General features: G+C 39.5%; 1 protein-coding gene across 2 annotated transcripts in view; it reads right to left on the reverse strand.

Moving 5' to 3' along the window:
- Positions 1-19,242, reverse strand: part of map3k20a (mitogen-activated protein kinase kinase kinase 20a) — a 31,712-nt gene extending 12,470 nt beyond the window's left edge. For both annotated transcript variants that reach the window (XM_030429413.1, XM_030429414.1), the window contains exons 1-10: positions 19,053-19,242; positions 16,505-16,694; positions 14,294-14,381; positions 10,827-10,928; positions 8,257-8,322; positions 8,139-8,167; positions 7,479-7,616; positions 4,905-4,991; positions 3,525-3,599; positions 3,320-3,426 (exon numbers count right to left, since the gene is read on the reverse strand). In XM_030429413.1, the coding sequence (XP_030285273.1) occupies positions 3,320-3,426; positions 3,525-3,599; positions 4,905-4,991; positions 7,479-7,616; positions 8,139-8,167; positions 8,257-8,322; positions 10,827-10,928; positions 14,294-14,381; positions 16,505-16,663 (851 nt within the window). In that variant the 5' untranslated portion in view covers positions 16,664-16,694; positions 19,053-19,242. The remainder of the gene's footprint in view (positions 1-3,319; positions 3,427-3,524; positions 3,600-4,904; positions 4,992-7,478; positions 7,617-8,138; positions 8,168-8,256; positions 8,323-10,826; positions 10,929-14,293; positions 14,382-16,504; positions 16,695-19,052) is intronic.
- Positions 19,243-19,531: the final 289 nt, after the last annotated feature.

Genomic DNA, 19,531 nt, shown 5'->3' on the forward strand with positions numbered 1-19,531 from the left:
CAAACTCTTGCTCAACTTTCCTAATGATCTGCTTTCTTCTCTCAATGGCATTCCCCAGTACACTGCCAAATTCTCTACAGCTGCAACATGAGCAATGAAACAAGTCTCTCTTTATTCTTCAAGCTTATATCCAAACTGGTCTGATACAGAGGGTAACAGGATGTTACTGTTAAGTTTTACACGTTTGATATTTAACTAGTGACTCAGTTTATATTGACTTTTTCGCTACATAATCATTGGACACAATACAATGTCAAGTACTGGCTATGGGGGTTCCTTTGCCACAGCTGGTGCTTTACATTTGATCTTTGTCTGTACAAACCATGTACAGTGCAGGCTGTGAGCACTACTGTGGATGTGACATTAAAATATGAGTGTTTTCAGCACAGTCAGCCGACACCTGTATTGTGAGATCACAGAGGAGGCTGAAGGTGCCAGAAAGCACCCTGACTTTAACAGAGCCGGCACGTGTAGAAAAATATTGGTTTTACAGCTAAGCATGTCTTCAGCGGAGGATGCCACTGGTCTTGGATACATCCTTGTGACTATCAGGGGAAAATCATCTCACCATGAAGTCTGTCAGTAGGTTCACAAATGTTGTCTTAATTACCAATTTTTCAGACAAGAAAAGATGTGTTAGAATAAAAGATAATTTAACCAGCTTCTTAGCATGACAGTTTATAATTTACAGTTTGCTTATTTTTGGGTTTCAGTTTTGCTCTTTTCTGTTTTATTTTGTGGGTTTTATCATTTTATCATGTTTTGTTTTCTACTTCTCATCTTTTTTCCCACCTTTTCCCCATTCACCTGTGATTTGTCCTTGTGCATTTAGTCAATTTCTGTTCTCTCACTTGTTGTCAATTCGTCTGTTTTAGTCCTTGTGTCACTTTCAGTTTGTTCTAAGTTTTTGTGTTTCTGTTTGGTTTTTCTTTGATTCCCATCAGCCTGCTTTTTGTCTCTTTTGTTGCGTGCCTTTGCTTTTTTTTGGTCTTCAGCTTCACATTATTAAAGCTCGCCTTTTGTTTTCCTACCCGCCTGTCCTTTTGTCTGCATTTGTGTCCTCAGTTTTGAACAAACGTAACAACTTTACTTTGTATTTCTGAGCCGAACTCACTGTTTATGCTCCTTTTGTTGTCAACAGCATAACGATTCAATATGAGCAGCTAAACTTTGAGTGTGTATAAAAAATGCAGTGATGGGAGAAAGCAAGAGTGCTCTGAGCTTAGTCTATCGCACTTCTTTTCTATTTAGTATGCCGAAATAAGTATTACTGTCTCCCAATATATAGTATGTCTAATGAAATATGCAAAAAAATAAATTCCAGGTCCTAATGCAACTTGTCACATTTTTCAGTATTCAAGCCAGCATTCTTTTCTGACCCACAATCCTCATAAACAAATGAGAGCAAATCACATCATATTTCATTTAACCTCAACTTTCGCGTCTCACTAAAAACTTGGTATTTCACCGAGATGGGTTTAGTTTTGCAAGACATAACAGTGCAATGCAAATTTGAATAAATTGTTTAAGTGAAACTCTGCCTTGTAAGACTGTTTGGGTGATTTGCAATGTAAGTTTTCTGCTGGAAAACATTTTGGAAACTACTCGTTTCTCTGTAAATTGTGCTGGATGAAGGAGTTTGCGTCCTGTATATAAGCAGAATTTTTGGTTAATGAACTTTTACTAGGTCAAGGTTCTCCCCAGAAATTCTTAGTATAGCGGCGCAACGTCAGTCCGGGGGGGGGGGGGGAGACACGGACGTACGGACAGCCGGTCATCAACTCCGTCAGCCGGGGGACGGACGGACGCTCATCGCCGTCAGCCGGGAGCTCCTAGCCGTCAACCGGGGGACGGCGGACGGACGGACGGACGCTCGACACTGTCACGCGCGGAGTATAGCGGCGCTGACCGAGCGGTAGAGCGGCGCAGCGCCGCTGTTCCACCATCTGGGGAGAACCCTGTAGGTGAATTTATTGTTTTTTCAGGTATTCAGTTTTCATTGGCAGTTTGGTTAAGTTTGGGAAAAGCTCATGGTTTGCATTAAAATAAAACGTCAATGTTCAATGTTTTGGTTTCACACTGGACAATACCAGCGACGATCACAACAAATTAAAATCATCTCTCGTCGAAATTACAAGCAACAAAAAACCCACTGCGAGCCAGCAAGTACATGCATCAGGCACACTAACGTAAGGTGGTCTCCCCGGGCAAAATACCAAGTTTAAAGGAAGTCCCATGGACTCGGAGACATTTATGAGCAAGAGGGTCAAAGTTCAAACTGCAGTGTTATGGAGAGTGTTATGTTATGTATACATACTGCATGGCATAGTACTTTGTAGGAGGGCACTGCAGTACATACTCAAAGAAAAAGCATATGATTTGGAACGCAGCCTAAGCCTTGTTACACTTTACATACCCCCAAAGGATAAAGGGTTAGGATTAGGCTTGTTATTCTTACACTTTCCACACAATACAGATGTTACATTTTGCACATTAATTCAGAAAGTCTTTTATTTGAAAACCCAGTGAGCTCCAGCATCACACAGAGCCTCTACACCAAAACATCAGTCTGCACTGTACTGTACAGTCTGTCATTGAAGCAGCCACTCAGATCCTTGTGTATTTATTCCTTTGTCATTTCTGACCAATGCAAATCAGCTAACAGAGAAAAAAACAGAATTAAGGCCAACAGGTCTCAAAAAATCTCTCTGCCCTTTGTGGTGAGGAGTCTCCTTTTAGATTTTCAGTCAGCGGAGTTCACAGTATCAAACCTCTTGACCAACAACAAACGCATCTCACTGTGTCACACATTTTCAGTTTCTGTTTTCCAGCAGTGAGATTCGCTCCAACCTGCCCCACCTGCAGATGGCTGCCTGGACATGATGCCACTAGCACAACTTCTGAGGAAAAACCTCAGAGCACAGACAAGCCCCGCAGAGAGGCAGACAGAGAATAAAGTAACAGCTGAGACTCAGGCTGTGCTGAACATCACCAAACCTCCAGCTGCTCATACAACCCAATTAAACACTTCTACTTGAAAAAGATGGTGATTATTTTTAGGGCCTTATGGGTAAAGAGAGGAAGTATATCCAGATGGATGATTCTTTGGAGGTTTTCATGCCTTTATGTAGCTATCAGTGTAATTATTAAAGATCTATATGCACAATCTCAAGTCTTTTTTTGTGTTTTACGGCCCCCATCAGCTACATTTCCACATCATTCTTTGCAAACAGTTGCACATTTCCTTAGGCTGAGGCAGTATGTTGGTGAAAAAAGAAGGAGAGTTATAAATACATTGGAGCTCGGCTGATCTCATTACCTCCATTCAGCCTTGTTGTGAAGGAAAGAGTTGCACTGTTGAGGAAGTTGGCTGTCGTTCGACATGGACTCCAAAGTTGAGAGAATCTGCTTGAACTGTGGCCTCCCCTAAAACAGCATACAAACATTTGCTCTGTATGTGATTCAAATGAAAACATATGTATGTTGTTAATTTGCCTGCTAATGCATCTCAGCGTAGCACTCACTTTTGGCTCTGTGGACCAGCAGTTCCTCAAAAGCTCAGCGAAACTTGCAGGACAGCCACTAGGGATGGTTAACCTCTGAAACACAGACAGTTACTTAGGTAAGTGAGTAATCTAAACTTAAGAAGTGATGACTTAAAGGTGCATTACGTAAGAATTGACCACTTATCGTAGGTCTCTCCAAACAAACAGGGAGCAGCACATCACCAGAGGAACCACTAACTCTTGATATTTTTTTGCAGCTATCTTTGTCTGTAGCTACTAGCTGCTGTTAGCTCGTTACTGTAGCTTAGTTAGCCGTGCAGCTTGTGTCTCTAACCTGTCTCGAGTCTGCACAGACTGGGAGCTTGGAGAAATGTGTCAGCAACATAACCAGGCTCAGGTGCCTCCGACTGACATCACGTCAACTGATATTGATCAACTGATATTTCTTCACATTATGTTTGATATTTTAACTATCTTTAATTCATTATTTTTCATATAAAGGGAGTAGTGTGACACACACGCTTGTTCACTTTCTTGCGACGTGCTAAATGAGATGATCAATACCGCTGTCATAAATTTACAGTTACGATGCACAACTCTACACTTTTTTATTCTACACTTCAGTTCTGTACAGCTTAAACAAATTAAATCTAACATGTTATTTAGTGAGGTTAAAGGTGTTCAGACTAGGAATCAACCAATTACTGGCCTATAGGATGGGACAATTAGCATTTTTTCTGATCAGCTAAATCAGTATTTTATTTGTCTGATTGCCAGTAAAAAATGAATAATATGAATCTGTAAAGTAGCTAGCAACTAAAGTCATCAAACATATTTAATGGAGTAAAGAGTTCAATGTTTGTACTGAATTCTGATGCTAAGATCTTTCTGTGTACCTGTGTATTTGTGTGGCAGCTAAGCCTCTGACTATACTCAGAACTCACCGGGAACTCGTTTTTTGTGTTATTTTCCTCCAGTGTCTCTCGTTTCGAAAGGGGGGTTAATGCAAAGCCAGTGAAGTCTCTATATAAGCACAATGTTTTAGCTTAAGTTAAACATTTCATACACAAGTGGACGCGTGTTTGCATCTATTTCACCACACAGGAAAACTGACATTTAATTAATTGCGGTACCACTCTTTTTTTTCAGTTTTTATGCTGGGCCAGGATCGCCATCTGCTGGCTGTAGCTTTATATTTACTGTACAGACTTGAAAGTGCTATATTCACCTAACCTTTAGCAAAAAAAAAAAAGCTCCTATATTTACCAACACATCAAGCTATTTCCTTAACAAATTTGACACCTATGACAACAAGCAACAGCATGAGATTTAAAATAAGGATGGTTTATTTATCTAGACAATAATTATTGTACTACATGTAATCAAGCGCTAGAGTACCTCGTTTTTCTCCACCACGAGCCAGGCCACTTGTAAACCTTCCAGGCCTTTGAAGGGTATCTCTCGGGTGAGCATTTCCCAGAGTACCTGTCACAGAAGTCAAGAGCCAAGGTCAGCAAACAAAAACTCACAACACTGTTAAATGATACACATAGAGTACATGTATGCAGATGCTCTGTCAACATACACTACAAAATATCTATGAATCTTTTGTTTTGGCCCACCAGGTGGCTTTCACAAACAAAACACTGTTGAGCATCATTCATATAAAAATCAAAATTAAAAACACTTTTCTGTCTACCTCAGAGACAAAATGCAACATATAAAATGGATTTCATACAACGATTAAAGGCTGCTATGATTTCTGAAGTACTATAACACTACTCCCTTGATAATTTGTGTTCTTTTCAGCCGTTCTCAGCAGTCTCAGAAATAACAACCTGCGTCGACATCTTAAAAAATTAGATCCTGAAAAGGTGGAGGGGAGCCATTTCTCAAACACCCAAGGGCTCTACTGTATCTTTAGTGTGCACCGTACTTTTCTATTTCTTCACTTGCCAGCTGCCTCTCATTACATGTATGTGTTTTACTATAAAAACGTGTTTGAGGGGGAAACTGCATACTAAAATGTGCAATCATTTTGCCGTACCTGGCATGAAAAGCACTCATTGCAATCACAAACATTGTCTCTTTATCCTATGTAATCCGACATGTATCTGAAGAAACATCATTTATACATATTCTTTAAGTCATGGGGATTTACATCATATTTGCCCAAGTATTACAGGAACTGAAATTTAGTTCGCAGATTAAGGGTAACTGGTAATAGTTTCCATTTAAAAACTAGTTCGTAAGGTGATTCAACAACAGAATAAAAAAGACTTTTTACATTTCTTGATTCTGTTCTTCTACTATGGTCAAAATCACAGCTATTGTAAACTAATTAGGGGAAAGGAATGTAGAAACAACAATATCAGTGGGACTGGTTGACCAGCAGTTAAGCCATGAGGGACTTCGGTGTTTGGTATTTGTCAAATAATTGAAAAATGAAATTTAAAAAAATCAACCAGTATTTACAGAACTACTAAGAAATGGTTTTAAGAGCAACCCTAAACTTTGACTTATGACTCAAAGAGTAAAAAGTCAAACTTTGTATAAAGAAGCTGAAAGTTCAAACTTTTTGCAGTCTAAGGGGCCCGTATGTCCCTGCAGAGCTGCATGTCAGGTGGTCAAATAGCTTCCAAGCCCCCCTCCCCGCGACACCTTTGCAATGTCAGATTTAGGGGGTCTGTGTCCGACCATTTCTGTACCTTTACGTACAGCTGGTGATCTGACATTCACACCTACTTCCTGCGGTGATTGGCCTGCTGTGCAGAGGTGAGAAAGGAGCCAGGGATTGAACTTCTCTGCCTGGATCTCTCTTTTCATTCTTACTAAAACTATTGCTGGTCCCTTTTTAAGCGTACAACCTAAAGTGCACAATGTCTGTTAGGAAATGTGTATGTGTTTGAAAACGTGTACCAATAACCCAAAACTGAAACAAAAATTATGTTTATGCTTCATAAAATAAAAGTGTCTATTTAATATGCTTGCTTTAGATTAAAACTAGGGCTGTCAAAGTTAACGCGTTAATAACTCATTAACACAACATCCTCTTAACGGCGTTAATTTTTTTAATGCGCGATTAACACTCGGTAATTTTAAAAAAAGAAACACGCATCGTTTGATTTACGGCCGTCGATGGCACCTGTAGTCTTGATCCAGAGGGTGGCAGAAGAATAAGAAAGGGAATCAGAAGAAGAAGAAGCAGGGTTGGTGGTTTGGGAAAAACACGGTGGACTGAAAAGCGAAAGCGAGAAAGAGAAATGGAGAAAGGACTTATGAACGGAAAGTTCACTTTCAAAACACTGAAAGATGGTTCGGTCGATAGGACAAAAGTTATCTGTACATACTGTCGACATGGAATGAGTTACCATTGAAGTACGTCGAGTCTCAAATATCATTTGCAAGCCAAACACATGGCAGATGCAGAGAGCCCACCGCCACGCCTCGCCAAAAGCAGACATCACCATGTTTTGATCCCATTTAGGATGAGGGGATATTTTTTGAGCCTTTTATTATCCTGCATGATTTGAAGTGTTGAATAAACATTTTCATAAAGCAAGCATATTTGCCCTTTCTTATGTTGTTAAAAGTATTAAGAACATGAAAAAAATACATTAAGGTACATTAAGAACAGAAAAAAATGTGCCAAAAAAAGTTAACTATGGACAAAATGCAATTAATCGCGATTTAAAAAAATTCATCGTTTGACAGCCCTAATTAAAACATATAGAAATCTTATGTAAGATTTTCCTCATGATGTTATATTGACAAAATTTTATATAGGAATAATATCATTGTTGCATTATGTAAAAAAAAAAAATTGTCATACATAATATTTTAGGTGCTAACCATCTGTGGAGGTTCTACATTATGTAAATGTTTAAATGTTCTATGATTGATAGAATTTTGATATTAAAAGCTGTATACTCATGAGAATTTCATTTCACCCTTTTCCTACTTATTACTCACCACACCATAGGAGAAAGTGTCACAAGTCTCCGACACAGGCAGGCTCTGAATCACCTCCGGAGCCATCCACGGAAACGTGCCCACCAAAGACATGTGTGTTGTGTGGGTCAGGAACTTGGATGCTCCAAAATCACAGATCTGACATGATGAAAAGGGAACCGAGATAAGTGCTGCAACTCAATCAAAATGTTTATTTTGGTATCCATGGCCATCATCCATAAAACAATATACCTGTCATGTATGTAATACTTAAAATGCATTAATCAAAGCAGGTACATGTAGAAAATGTGTCAAAATATGCTTGGAGTTATTCAATATGAATCTCTTGAAATTAAAATGATCAATACATTGTCATGAGTTTGTGTTAAATCTTCTTCTTTTGACTCGCCTAATCTACAAGAGCACCTACAGTGACGCACACTGAGTGATGCAGCCAGTGGTTTTCTGTACAAGCTAAGTTAGTCACTGCCCTCTTGTGTCCACAAACTGTAGGTAAATATGATACCAGTACATGTTCTTATTCTTCTCAAATTCTGCAATAAAAGCTGAAACTTTCAGATAACCGGACAGCATCACCTCATCAGAGAAGTCTCATTGTGCTGCAGTTTGTAAAATGATAAACCTTGACGAGGTACAGTATCAGTCATGATGAAAACCTACCTTGAGAACTTTTTCTGCTGTCAAAACAACTGAAAGAGAAAGTAAGTATTCACTTTTAAGAAAATGTTTGATCATGTTTTGGACACATAAAAATGACGCAAGATATCAAATCTGTTACCATTCCTGGACTTTAAGTCTCTGTGGATCACCTTGACGGGGGCCTCTGAGTGTAAATAGTGTATTCCTAAAGCAGAAATAGACATTTTGTAAGGGAGATCACTGGAAACTACTACATAAACTGGCAGCTCTGATTTACCATATGAAATATAATGCATCTTTAAACTGATAATGTGAAGAGAGACCCCATAATGTCTGAAATACTGCATGTAAATATAAGGAATTTATATATAAGGAATAAGGAAGACTCGTCTTTTAAAAAAAAAATACCATGTCTACTTACACTGCCTACACAGACTAAAGCACAAAGAAACACATTACCATTGTCGACATTGTCATGGCTTGGATTTGCTGTTTTATTTTGTAGTCCTCTCCGTGTGTCATGTTTTGCTTTTCACTTCCTCTCTTTGTCCTTTTCCGCCCTTTTTTCCTGTCACCCCTGTGTCTTATTAGTTAATCACTGCCTGTGTATTTAAGCCTGTACCGTCCTCTCACTCTTTGCCGGTTCATCTGTTCCTGTCCTGGTGTCAGTCCTGTTCTGTTTCCTCTGTCTCAGATTTGCCCCTGCCTGCTCCTTTTGCTGCTTTTTGTTGACTGCCCTTTGTATTTGCATAATGGCCATTTGGACATGTCTTATTAAAAGCTTGCTTTTTGTTTTGTAACCTACCTGCGTTTGGGTGTTTAGACAGCAACAAATGAAGGCTCAAAACCAGTAACCAAGCAGGCAGCCTTCCTTTGTAAATCTGTTTATACTTGCAAAGCAAAGACTGTTTGTTGTACCAATATTTCCGCTGTCAATCTGGTTTTCAGACCTCAGACAGCAAAATCACTGTGGTACTGCTGTTTAATCGTCCCTCCTAGGCTTTTGATATGAATTATCATGATATGTTCAGATTCTTACAAATAAACTGACTTTACTAAGGCTACTTGTGGCTAGTATGCAAAACTGACATTTCTCATTGGGCTGTAAACTATATACCTTTTTCAAGGTACACAGTGGAATGAAAACTGATGGTTGCCATACTGTGAACTTTATCTACAGTATTGAATCGTAATATATATTTATGTCATCTGAAATAAAAGTATTTCTACTCTATATGAAGTTTTATGTCTGTCAGGAGAATATATATCTATATAGATATATGATAAAGATATGTTTTCAAATTATAGTGTTTGCTCAAACAAAAAGGTAATTGTAAATTATACTAATCACAATAATTGTAAAATTCTGTATCCCGTGATACTGTGAGACTGTGTTATTTTCTGAGATGGTAATTGTACCATTTAAACCCTAATTCTTACCATTTAAACAGGTGTTCCTCAGGGTTCAATGTTTGGTCTTCTCCTTTTTAACATTCTATATGTTAACCTCAGGTTGTATCAGTTTATTATTGTTTTTATTTGTCTGCAAATAAAAAACTACATAATGGACAGATGTCAAAAGATTTGTTCTTGTGCTTGATAGTTTTGACTAAATCCAAAAATAAATCTAAAGTTTTTTCAAAAGAGAGAACGATTCGTACATAATTGTGGCAATGTATCAAAATTATTTTAAATTAGAAATTAGAATCAGTCTCTGGCTTGCTGATTGGTTAGTTATTTCCTGTTTTATTTTGTTGTTTTATTTCATCTTTTGTGTTGTTGTCACTTCCTGCTTACCTTTCTCAGTGTTCTGTTTCCCTCTCTGTTTCATACCATCCTCGTTAGCACTGCCCTGCTCCCAGTGACTCTCCACCTCATCCCCTCATTAGTTTAGTTTGTATTTAGGCCTGTATTGTTCCCCTCACTCTTTTGACACTTTGTCTGTATCTTGTGTCTCTGTTGTACCTCGTGTTCCTTCCTCTTAACTCAGCGCTTCCTTGGTTTGAGCTTTCATTGAAATTTTGCATTTTTACAGTTCTTTGTTCTCAGTTTTGCCCCTGCCTGCTCCATCTGTTTTTGTAGCCTTTTGTTGCCAGCGTTTGTGCTTTGACTTTATATTTCATTTTTAATTTCTGGACTTGAGCCTTATTTAATATAGATCTCTTTTTGTTTGTTTACCTGCCTGCCTCCTTGTGTCTAACGTTTGGGCTCCTTTTTGTTAACCGTAATAGTATCTTGGACTGTGGGGCAATAAACTCAAAGTTTTCAAGATACAGAACATGTTTTATTAAAAAGGATGCCAAACAGTTGTTCTAGACTTAATTTCTTCTACCCTGAAGACATAGTTCATCCACATATTTCACTTAATTAAAATTGGTTAAAAAATGGAGCTTTATACACAAGCAACATTGCCTCCTCCTTATTTATAAAGCCCTGACACACAAAATACCTAGCCTCTCTTTAGATATAACATTTAGCTCTTAAAATTTTAGATGTCCTTCCAATATTTGCTGCATTGGTAAAAATATTTGTTGGATTTCATCATCAGCCACATGTGAAACCTATTGTTATTTTGTAAATCTCTCTACAACAAACAAACAAATCCCTTCATCTCAGTGACTTACCCCAGCAGAAAATAAAGGTTCATTAATCTATATAGACACTGTTATTCAATAACATAATAAAGGAGATAAATAATTTCACGTTTACCTCTGGCAATCTCTACAGCCCATGTCATGATCTGTCCCATGTCCATTTCCTCACTCTCATCACTGGAAAGGTAATCATACAACGATCCGCCGCTGGCATACTCTGTGGAGGAGAGTGAGATAGTTTGTATCATTGGGATCCGACTGACAGGTTGTGATGGTAAAACATCTTACAGTGACAAAACTGTTCTCTAGAGGCGTTACATTGTCCATATGAGTGCAGTATGTGGGAGCATTACGTGAAAACAATTGAAAATTGAAATTCTGCCAGAGGACAGCTGGAAGCCGACTGACGGCGTCTTGTTTACAGATTGCTTCTGTCACTGTGGCCGTGGGTGAGCTCGATTTATCTCAGTGTAACTGAACATTATGAGCCTGCCTGTTCCCACAGGAGCCCACAGCTTATCAAATCTATCAAAAACAGAAAGTAATAGTCCTTTTGCTTCGCGTTCAAAAGTTTCATACACTTCTTAACCATGTTGCCTTTTGCAACATCCACCTCAAACGACAGTCCAAACAATGGAAATAAAGCTTTGATAAAGCATGTTGAACAGGCAAAACAACATTTTTCTATCTGCTAACTCGAGAGATAAAGGGCTTGAATGAAGATAAACAAGCGCTATCATACCAGCTAAAACAGCAGGAAACCTCTGTTTGTGCATAATAACCCAATTATGTTCCAACACAGCAATGTAAACATGCACCGGCACCAAGACAGGAGTCTAATTAACAATCATAAAATACAACAATGCTTTTTTTTTTGTTAGTATGAGCCTGAGTTTTGTGTGGCTTTTCTGTAGCATCACTGGCCGACAGCAAGCATACAAACTCGTGTCTTAAATTAATCGCAGCCACAAATACGCTGAACTTGCTTCACCTGTGTGGGCAAGTGAAGACTCGCCTGCTTCTGTACTTTGCACCAACCACATTCCACAGATAATAAAGCTACATGTAATCCTGCTGTAAGCTTTACTTTCGCTTGAGTGCCATCCACCTCCTCCAAAGAGAATTAGTCTAATGTAGATGAGTTTATGTATCTCACACTGAACTGTACCTTTACCCCCAAACAATAACAAAGCTCAATTAACTGGGTTTATGATGCTGCTGACTGACATCAGATATTGTTAAACAGGCGTAGATATCGGCTGTCAGAAAGAGGGAACTCCCCAGCCTGAAGCTGTTCAGTCTGTCAACACACAGAGGAAATTTATAACAGAGTTGATGAATGTGGACACGGCATGCTCAGGTTGGCAATAAACCTTTTTCCTGTATCTGGTGTTAATTAGATTCTGCTTTGATAAATAGAGACACAAACCAGCACCTTGACAACAAAACCTTTCTCTTTCACAGCTGTAAAATACTACAGGGGCTGCTGATAAGGTGCCATGTGCTGTGACTTCTCCTCTATTGTTCAGCTCCAGTTCTGCGGGACATTGCTCTAAAACTGCAACATCCACTGAACTGTTAATGATTTCTGCTTCTTTTTCTAACAGCTTGTTAAACCTTTCACACAGCTGTTATGGTAAATTATGTTGGTATAATGTTAAACACAAGTGCGGACACCAAGCACAGATTTAAAATCAGTGTCTTCTGGGCACAAAGATCTCGATCTTCTTCCTGATGAGGAAAAACCTGTTTCAGTCATGTTGGCTAATTTACACTGTGATAATATGTTGAAACACAAATGCTTTAAAGGAGACCGATTATGCTATTTGGCTGTTATCTTTCCTGACTTTATTTATCCATGTGAGAGAGGAACATCTGTAGGTGCAGATTTTGACCTTTTTAGCCTTCAAGATCTTCTATATGCACAGATATCTACACAAAAATACTGAAGGCAGGAAACAAGATGAAAAAGCATAATAGGTCACCTTTAAAAACAATTCAGAATGTTGCTTTTTCTATTTTTTTTAAGAATATTTTGTTTCATCTGGTCTCAAGTGTCCTACAGTTCTCTTAATTTTGTATGATTTGGACAACACAATACGTTTTACCAAACTCAATTCTGCTGCTTTCAAAACAGAATTTCTGATTTGATCCCAGTTTTTAAGCTTCTTACTGTCATTTAAAGTGTTTTTACTGTTTAATTGTTCAATTGTTTATCATTGTATTAAAGCCTCAAGTCATTAACCCTTTTAAGCTTGTTGAATTATTTCTAAGTGAGGCCAATTCAACCATCTTATTTTGATCATTGAATATACTGTTATGTAACAGGACCCCTGCTTGTGGGAAAGAAACAAGTCACTGTACTGTATTAGACAACATGGTCCAAAACACTTTAGATTCAGCGTGGACAGGGCTTGTTTTTATCAGCTTCACTGACCAATGGAACAAAGAACATCTGCGTTAAAGTCACACTGTGGGATGTTGCGTATTGTCCACATGATAGAAGGAAGTGATTCTCACGGTTCAGGATGTGAGCTTCTGCTTCTTACACTCTCTTTTTCCTCGAAGGAGAACAAACTTTTTGATGGTACGGACAAGACGTTAAATCTAGAGAAGCTGTGGGGAGTCACCTCAAACAATGTCACAGACCTTTCAATAACAGCATTGTCAAACATAAATTATACTTCTCAGTCCAGTTCAGCTTTTGATATAGTGTCAGTAAACATGTTAAGATGCCTGTAACACAGCTTCCTGTCTACACCATGTACACTGAGCTGTTTGTACTGTAAGGTTGCCCATTAGTCCTCTGTTCTTTAATGGAAAGAGTCTATTTTGTTTTGCTCTTCCGAAAGAAGGAACGGTCTTCATTTGTGCAGCTGCAAATTAAGTCACTAGCGGTGAAATAACTGGAAAATTATTGCCGCCAATTTTGGAAAAAATATAAATTGTTTAAATGAATTAATAATAATTTAAAAAATAATTAAAAAACAAGGTGAGGATCTGCAAATTTTATTGTTGCAAATAGGAGATCTTTGCATTAGCGACTGATGGTCGAACGAAACACAGAGCTTGAGTATGTTACCTTGGGTTCTGGCAAATGTGATGCCTGTTTGTCCACTAATTTATGGCATCTTACAGACTAAACAAGCCATTAATTAAAAAAAATAAAAATAACTAACAGATCAACTGTAATTGTAAAAGCAAGACAGTAGATCTACAGTAGAAGTGACATGACATCTCCACAGGATGACCTCTAGATTCCTGCCTGATGAAAGTTTGTGCAGAGGCATCGTGGGCCCCTTGAATACATGCGCTTTATTCTTCTCAGCCTCTAAACTAGACACAAAAACAAACAGGGGCACACAACTACTGTACCCCTGTGTGCACTTCCTGAACCCTCTGGCATTCACGGATGCTTCCATAGAAACCTCTGCACCATTCAGTGTTGAGCAGAATGCAACTGGTGCAAGCAGATTCAGCTGCTGCGCTTTCTATTAGGGTGGAGCCCGTAGGCTCTGTTGCACACCAATTATTATTTAAACATAATATATGTACGGTCGGTATGTATTTGAAAAAACTTACCAGTGACGATTCCATAGTTGGGAGCCTCAACAATTGCACCATAGAACTGGATGATGTTGCGGTGGCTGAGGACACTAAGGATTTCAGCCTAGTTAATGAACACACAAAGAGAAAACATTATTTTTTCCTGATAATGGTGGTTGTTAGTCAAATGTCTGATTATCTACAAAAATTGTGACGCAATACACCAGTACTGATGATAATCATGATAATAAAAAATTCAACATATATCATGTTAGTAATTTACATATGAACACTATGTTAATCCAGAGCAGATGGCAGACCTTGTGGATCCTTTGTTTGTCAGTTCCCCTTGCTGCTTTTTCACCACTTGTGTGTTGAGTGTTATTGTTCTTTTGATTGCAGTAATGTTTACATACTTTCTCCACCTCCCTAATCTTGTATGTTTGGTGTAATTTATTTACAAAGAGAGACAAAGAGACAAAACATTCACAATAATCATGTAGTTAGAATGTGATATCTAAGGTATCTAAGGTAAGGTATGCTAAGGAGGTATCTCTCACTCAGCCAAAGCTTCTTTTTCTTCATTATAACCTCTAAATAAAAAGTTTTCATATTGGTTCATATTATACACTTATAACATTATACCAATATAATTGACATAGGCCACTAATGGACCAATTGATCAGGTTCTGGTATAATGTTTACCATACTCACTCTCAAACTAGCACAGAACTCAACATGAAGTACAGCTGAGGCTCATGGGAATGTCAAGCACTTGGTTGGAAACCAAAGTGTCGGACAAAATAAAATTCAGACCTGGAGATGGCACTAGACAAAAAGGTTAAGGACCGGATGTGAATGTTTGTGCCACATTTCGGGGAAATGCATCCGAACGCTGTTGAGACATTAATGAAATAATCTTGTGACAACCCCACAGGAAAACTCAAGAGACGACCAGGGTCTGCATCAATCTTCTGGGGACCATGAATGGCTTGGCAATATTTTGTGCTAACCCATCCACCACCAGATATTGAAATATTTTAGGATAAGTGAGAACTTCGACCTGCTGGTGGCGATAGAGAATGAATTATTAGGTTCATCAAAGTCTTTATGATTCATCCTCTGGGAAACAGGAATATCAAATTCCATGGCAAACTACAACATAGTCATTTAGAGCGATATATTTTCGATGTATATTTTTGCCATTGTGAATGAACCTAATAGATAAAACAATGCTCAGGGTCATTATAATTACTAAGAGTTCAATTAAGTATCAGTGAGGCTCTTCTGTCATTGACACATATCACTAAAAAACACAAATGTCAGCCTCATGATGGTGCTAGAAAAGTCATGTGATCAACAGAGTCAGCAGTATTCATCCTTTCAGGGCCATGTATACATGATCAGCTATCAATAACAATCCAAGTAGCTGCTGACATACACTACTTGAAATTAGTTAGGGATATTGGGATATGGGTGCATATGTGCATGGATATGCAATGCAAGTCTAATGCAATGTGTCGCACTCTTTTGGGGGGACCAAAAATATTCACAAAACACAAAATTAAAATTCAGATATGTCACAGAATAAACAATCATGTGAAACACTAAAATATCCCAAACTTATCCTGAATAATATAGTCAGTCTAGACAGACAGGCAGACATAGCTGCTAGTGTAGCTACATACACATTGTAAAGGGGTAAGAGTACATATAAATATATATTTTAATATAACATACAGCTCAGACAGACTATTGTAAAACCTGACAAAACCATTGAATTATAGCCAAACACTATAATTAAATGAACAATTGCTTCAGTGTGAAAGGATTACATTATTATTTTCACTGAACAATCTCCTCTCCAACACTTGAGTGAAGTTGAATGGATATCTGTGATCTTTTACAATTTCATAAAAGAAAAACGATGAATAATTTTCTGAACATCTTATCACAGGCCAACCAATGTTATACAATTTCCCTGAAACGATTTCAAAGATAATTCTTTTTTGTCTTTGAGACAATGAGCCCGAGCTTTCAAAGAGATCTCAAGAGCCAAATACATTCTTTCACTTGGCAATAATGTTTTTCTTTTGCTGCACATTTTCTAAGAGAGGGGGAGTATAATGACCATGAGTGATGGGTACAGAAGTCACCACATCTCCCCTAAATGGGGTAGCAATTAAAATGATTACTACACTGACAATTAAAAAGTATATGAAAAGCCAGAGCAATTATGACTCCTACCTCGTTTTCAATCTTGAGCAGCTTTTTCACTGCCACCTCTTTGTCCTGGGAGATCCACCTGGCTCGGTACACACTTCCGAAGCTGCCTCCGCCGCAGTTCTCGTAGAAGTGGATGTCATCAAACTTGATTTGCACGAAGGAGGCGCTTGGAGACAACATCTCATAATGACACTCCGCAACAACTCGGCTTCTGAGGAGGATCACAGGGGAAGGAAGGAAGCCTGGTTCGCTCAACAAAGTCCTCTGATGGTAAAACAAACTTTAGACTCCTGCTTCGAGAGAGGCTAGACGAGACTCCCACATGACCCGAGAGAGGCCACTGAGCCATTGGCTGATTGTGGTGTCAGTGTGATATCCCTGGTTTTAGCCCCTGTCTCTGCTCCTGTCCTCATCATCAGCACCGGTAAGCAATGAGCTCAGATTCTGCTTGTATAAGGACGATGGCATGCCTGGTATGCTGTGATCGTACAGCCAAAGTCACAGACTTTTTACAGCCCGGTTCACTGTGTTCAGTACAAGTAAGGCCACAAGCAGGGAGAGTAAAAATAAATGTGATGATAAACATGTCTGTAAATGGAGAAAACCCTCGTACTTTCTTCATCTTTACAACTAAAAAACAAGCTCTTCCCGCCTGTGGTCAGGGTTAAAAATGTAATGCTTCCAAGCTGGAGTGCACATGGATTGATTATCATATCCTTTTGTTTGTCCGTAACAGCATAAAAGCATCTTGTAAAGAAATAATCCCATCATTACAGGAAATTGTAGCTATGTTATTGTTCGTACGTTTCCCATTTACAGCCGAGCAATTACGGCTTTTAAAAGGCTGTTACCTGGGTCTTCATTGGGATTGCTATCCGTCCCAGCGGGAAATGCCTCCATTGTCACAAAGGGGAGCCATTGCTTTCTGCTGATTTACTTGTATTCATGCTATACTTAGCCTCACAGCAATCTGCTCAGCGGATCAGCCCACAGTATTGTCTGGCCACTCAAGAGGCCAGGGTTACTGGGATATGGCAGCACTCTTGCTCTCGCCTCCTGCCAGCTCACTCTTAATAGCAAACAATAACAGTCTGGTGGCCATACATCAAACCACAGGTAGGTACTGTAATCAAACTGAACGGAAGATAAATAAGATAGCTTCTATTTCACATCCTCACATCCGTCAGCAGCATGGAGATCTACACATCCAGATGTTGATATCACAGTCCTCTAATCAATGATCTGACAGTGCATGACTAGATATTGATCATGCTCTGTGTGGCAGAGATTTTAGGGGATCCTGTGTCTTTCGAAAAAAAACACAAAGAGGGCACCACATGTTTTTCGAAAAAACAAACACAGGATGCTCCTCTGGTATATATAATATAACAAAGTTAAATTCATACTGCCTTTCAATAAGGTGGGAATCTTGCACCAATATCCCGCCTTGCCCTCTAGTTACAGAGGCGGAATGCAGTTTCGTTCTGCCTCTGATCCTCAAGCGGAGGCAGCCGCAACAGTGGCGAAATGACCTCTGTGTGCAACTTTCCAGACCAAACAACAGTAATGTGGAAAGAGGTAGAGTCTTCCGCAGCCTGTCTGAGGGAAAACAAATGTAGAATTTATACATTGAAAAGTTGCTGTCACCATTCTCTGTCACACTTTACGCCCGAAAATCAGCGTCTTTCGCCAACAGCGAGAGCTAGGCGTCAATGGTTGTTTGCTGGCGGTGATTTAATGATGAAAAGTCACGTGACTATGGCCGCCCTTCCCACAGTGAACTTCTGAACCTGGAAAACAGCATCCCTCTACGCTATTTACTGATGGCGATTATGTGATGTAATTTAGAGCAAAAAAACCCATATCTCTGTCTGTCGCCTTCCATGATGCGCGGCGGGTCAGGATCTCAGTCACGACACTTTATAACAGCATCAACGTTGTTATAAACAGTCGGCAGACACGTGTTTGGATTTACAGATGGACACCGACAGAAACAACACAGATCTCAACGTTATGACGTGTGCCGTCACGCCTATCTTGGTTCCGCAATGCCGGCACGCTGTATGAAAATGACACACTGGAGCGGCTTTGGTGGTTCAGTGTGAACAAACAAAGGTGGCGTGAAGGCGCGCTTGGGAAATCTCTGTCTGGAAAGTACTAAAGTCTCATTTGGGACGCCCCCACCCACCTCCTATATGTGGTGCCCTCCATTTGTCATTTCACCCCTACCCCTCAAACATCCTGAGTCCGCCCCTGCTGTTTATAAAGACATAATGCACTGAAATCATTCAACAGTATTGAAACTGAGAAAGCAAAGGGCAAAGTTGTACAAAATCCAGAACTGCTACATCAGTCCTGCCTATAAACTGCGTCCAACAGCCCCGAAACAGCAGTGAGCGTGTACTAATACCCTGTGTATTATCACAACAACAACAACACACACTCGCATTCTCCGGCCTGCCTCAACACTGGGCATATCTACATGGATGCCACTCAGCTGCCATGTGAATCTCTCACTTTCACTCTCAGTTTTAAGCATATACCGCCACACACACGCGCAGCTACATACCAGCGTTCAATTTGAAGTTTGGGGCTTAAGAGCAGCTCGTCGTCGGTCACAGGTAGCAGATAACAGAAAATAAGGAAAGCAAGATTTCTAGAGAAGTCAGAGTTCCGGGAAATCTCATGTGACGTTTGAGGATTTCTCCACTCACTCCGCGGCTGTTTTACTGGTTGCACAACTTCTTCCCGCAGCAGCAGAGAGCAGCGAGCCGGACTGCGCTGCTCTCAGACGGGCTGCATCCTGATAACAACAGCGCCCCCTGCTGGAGAAAACAGGGACAGGCCCAGTGGTCCTATCTGGAGGTTCTGCTGGCCTATTCTGTCCTCCGCACGTCCCCCCGGCACAGTATCACTGAAACAACACTGTAGCTTTTATTCTTTTGACAAATATTCTCTTGTCCACTCACAGTTTGTTTAATTCCATTTCATACACTGTATAAAACACTTTTTGCCCACATCTTCGTCTGTTTTAAGTGATGCGCAAAT

Source organism: Sparus aurata, chromosome 9 (genome assembly GCF_900880675.1).
Source record: "Sparus aurata chromosome 9, fSpaAur1.1, whole genome shotgun sequence".
NCBI classification, from domain to species: domain Eukaryota; kingdom Metazoa; phylum Chordata; class Actinopteri; order Spariformes; family Sparidae; genus Sparus; species Sparus aurata.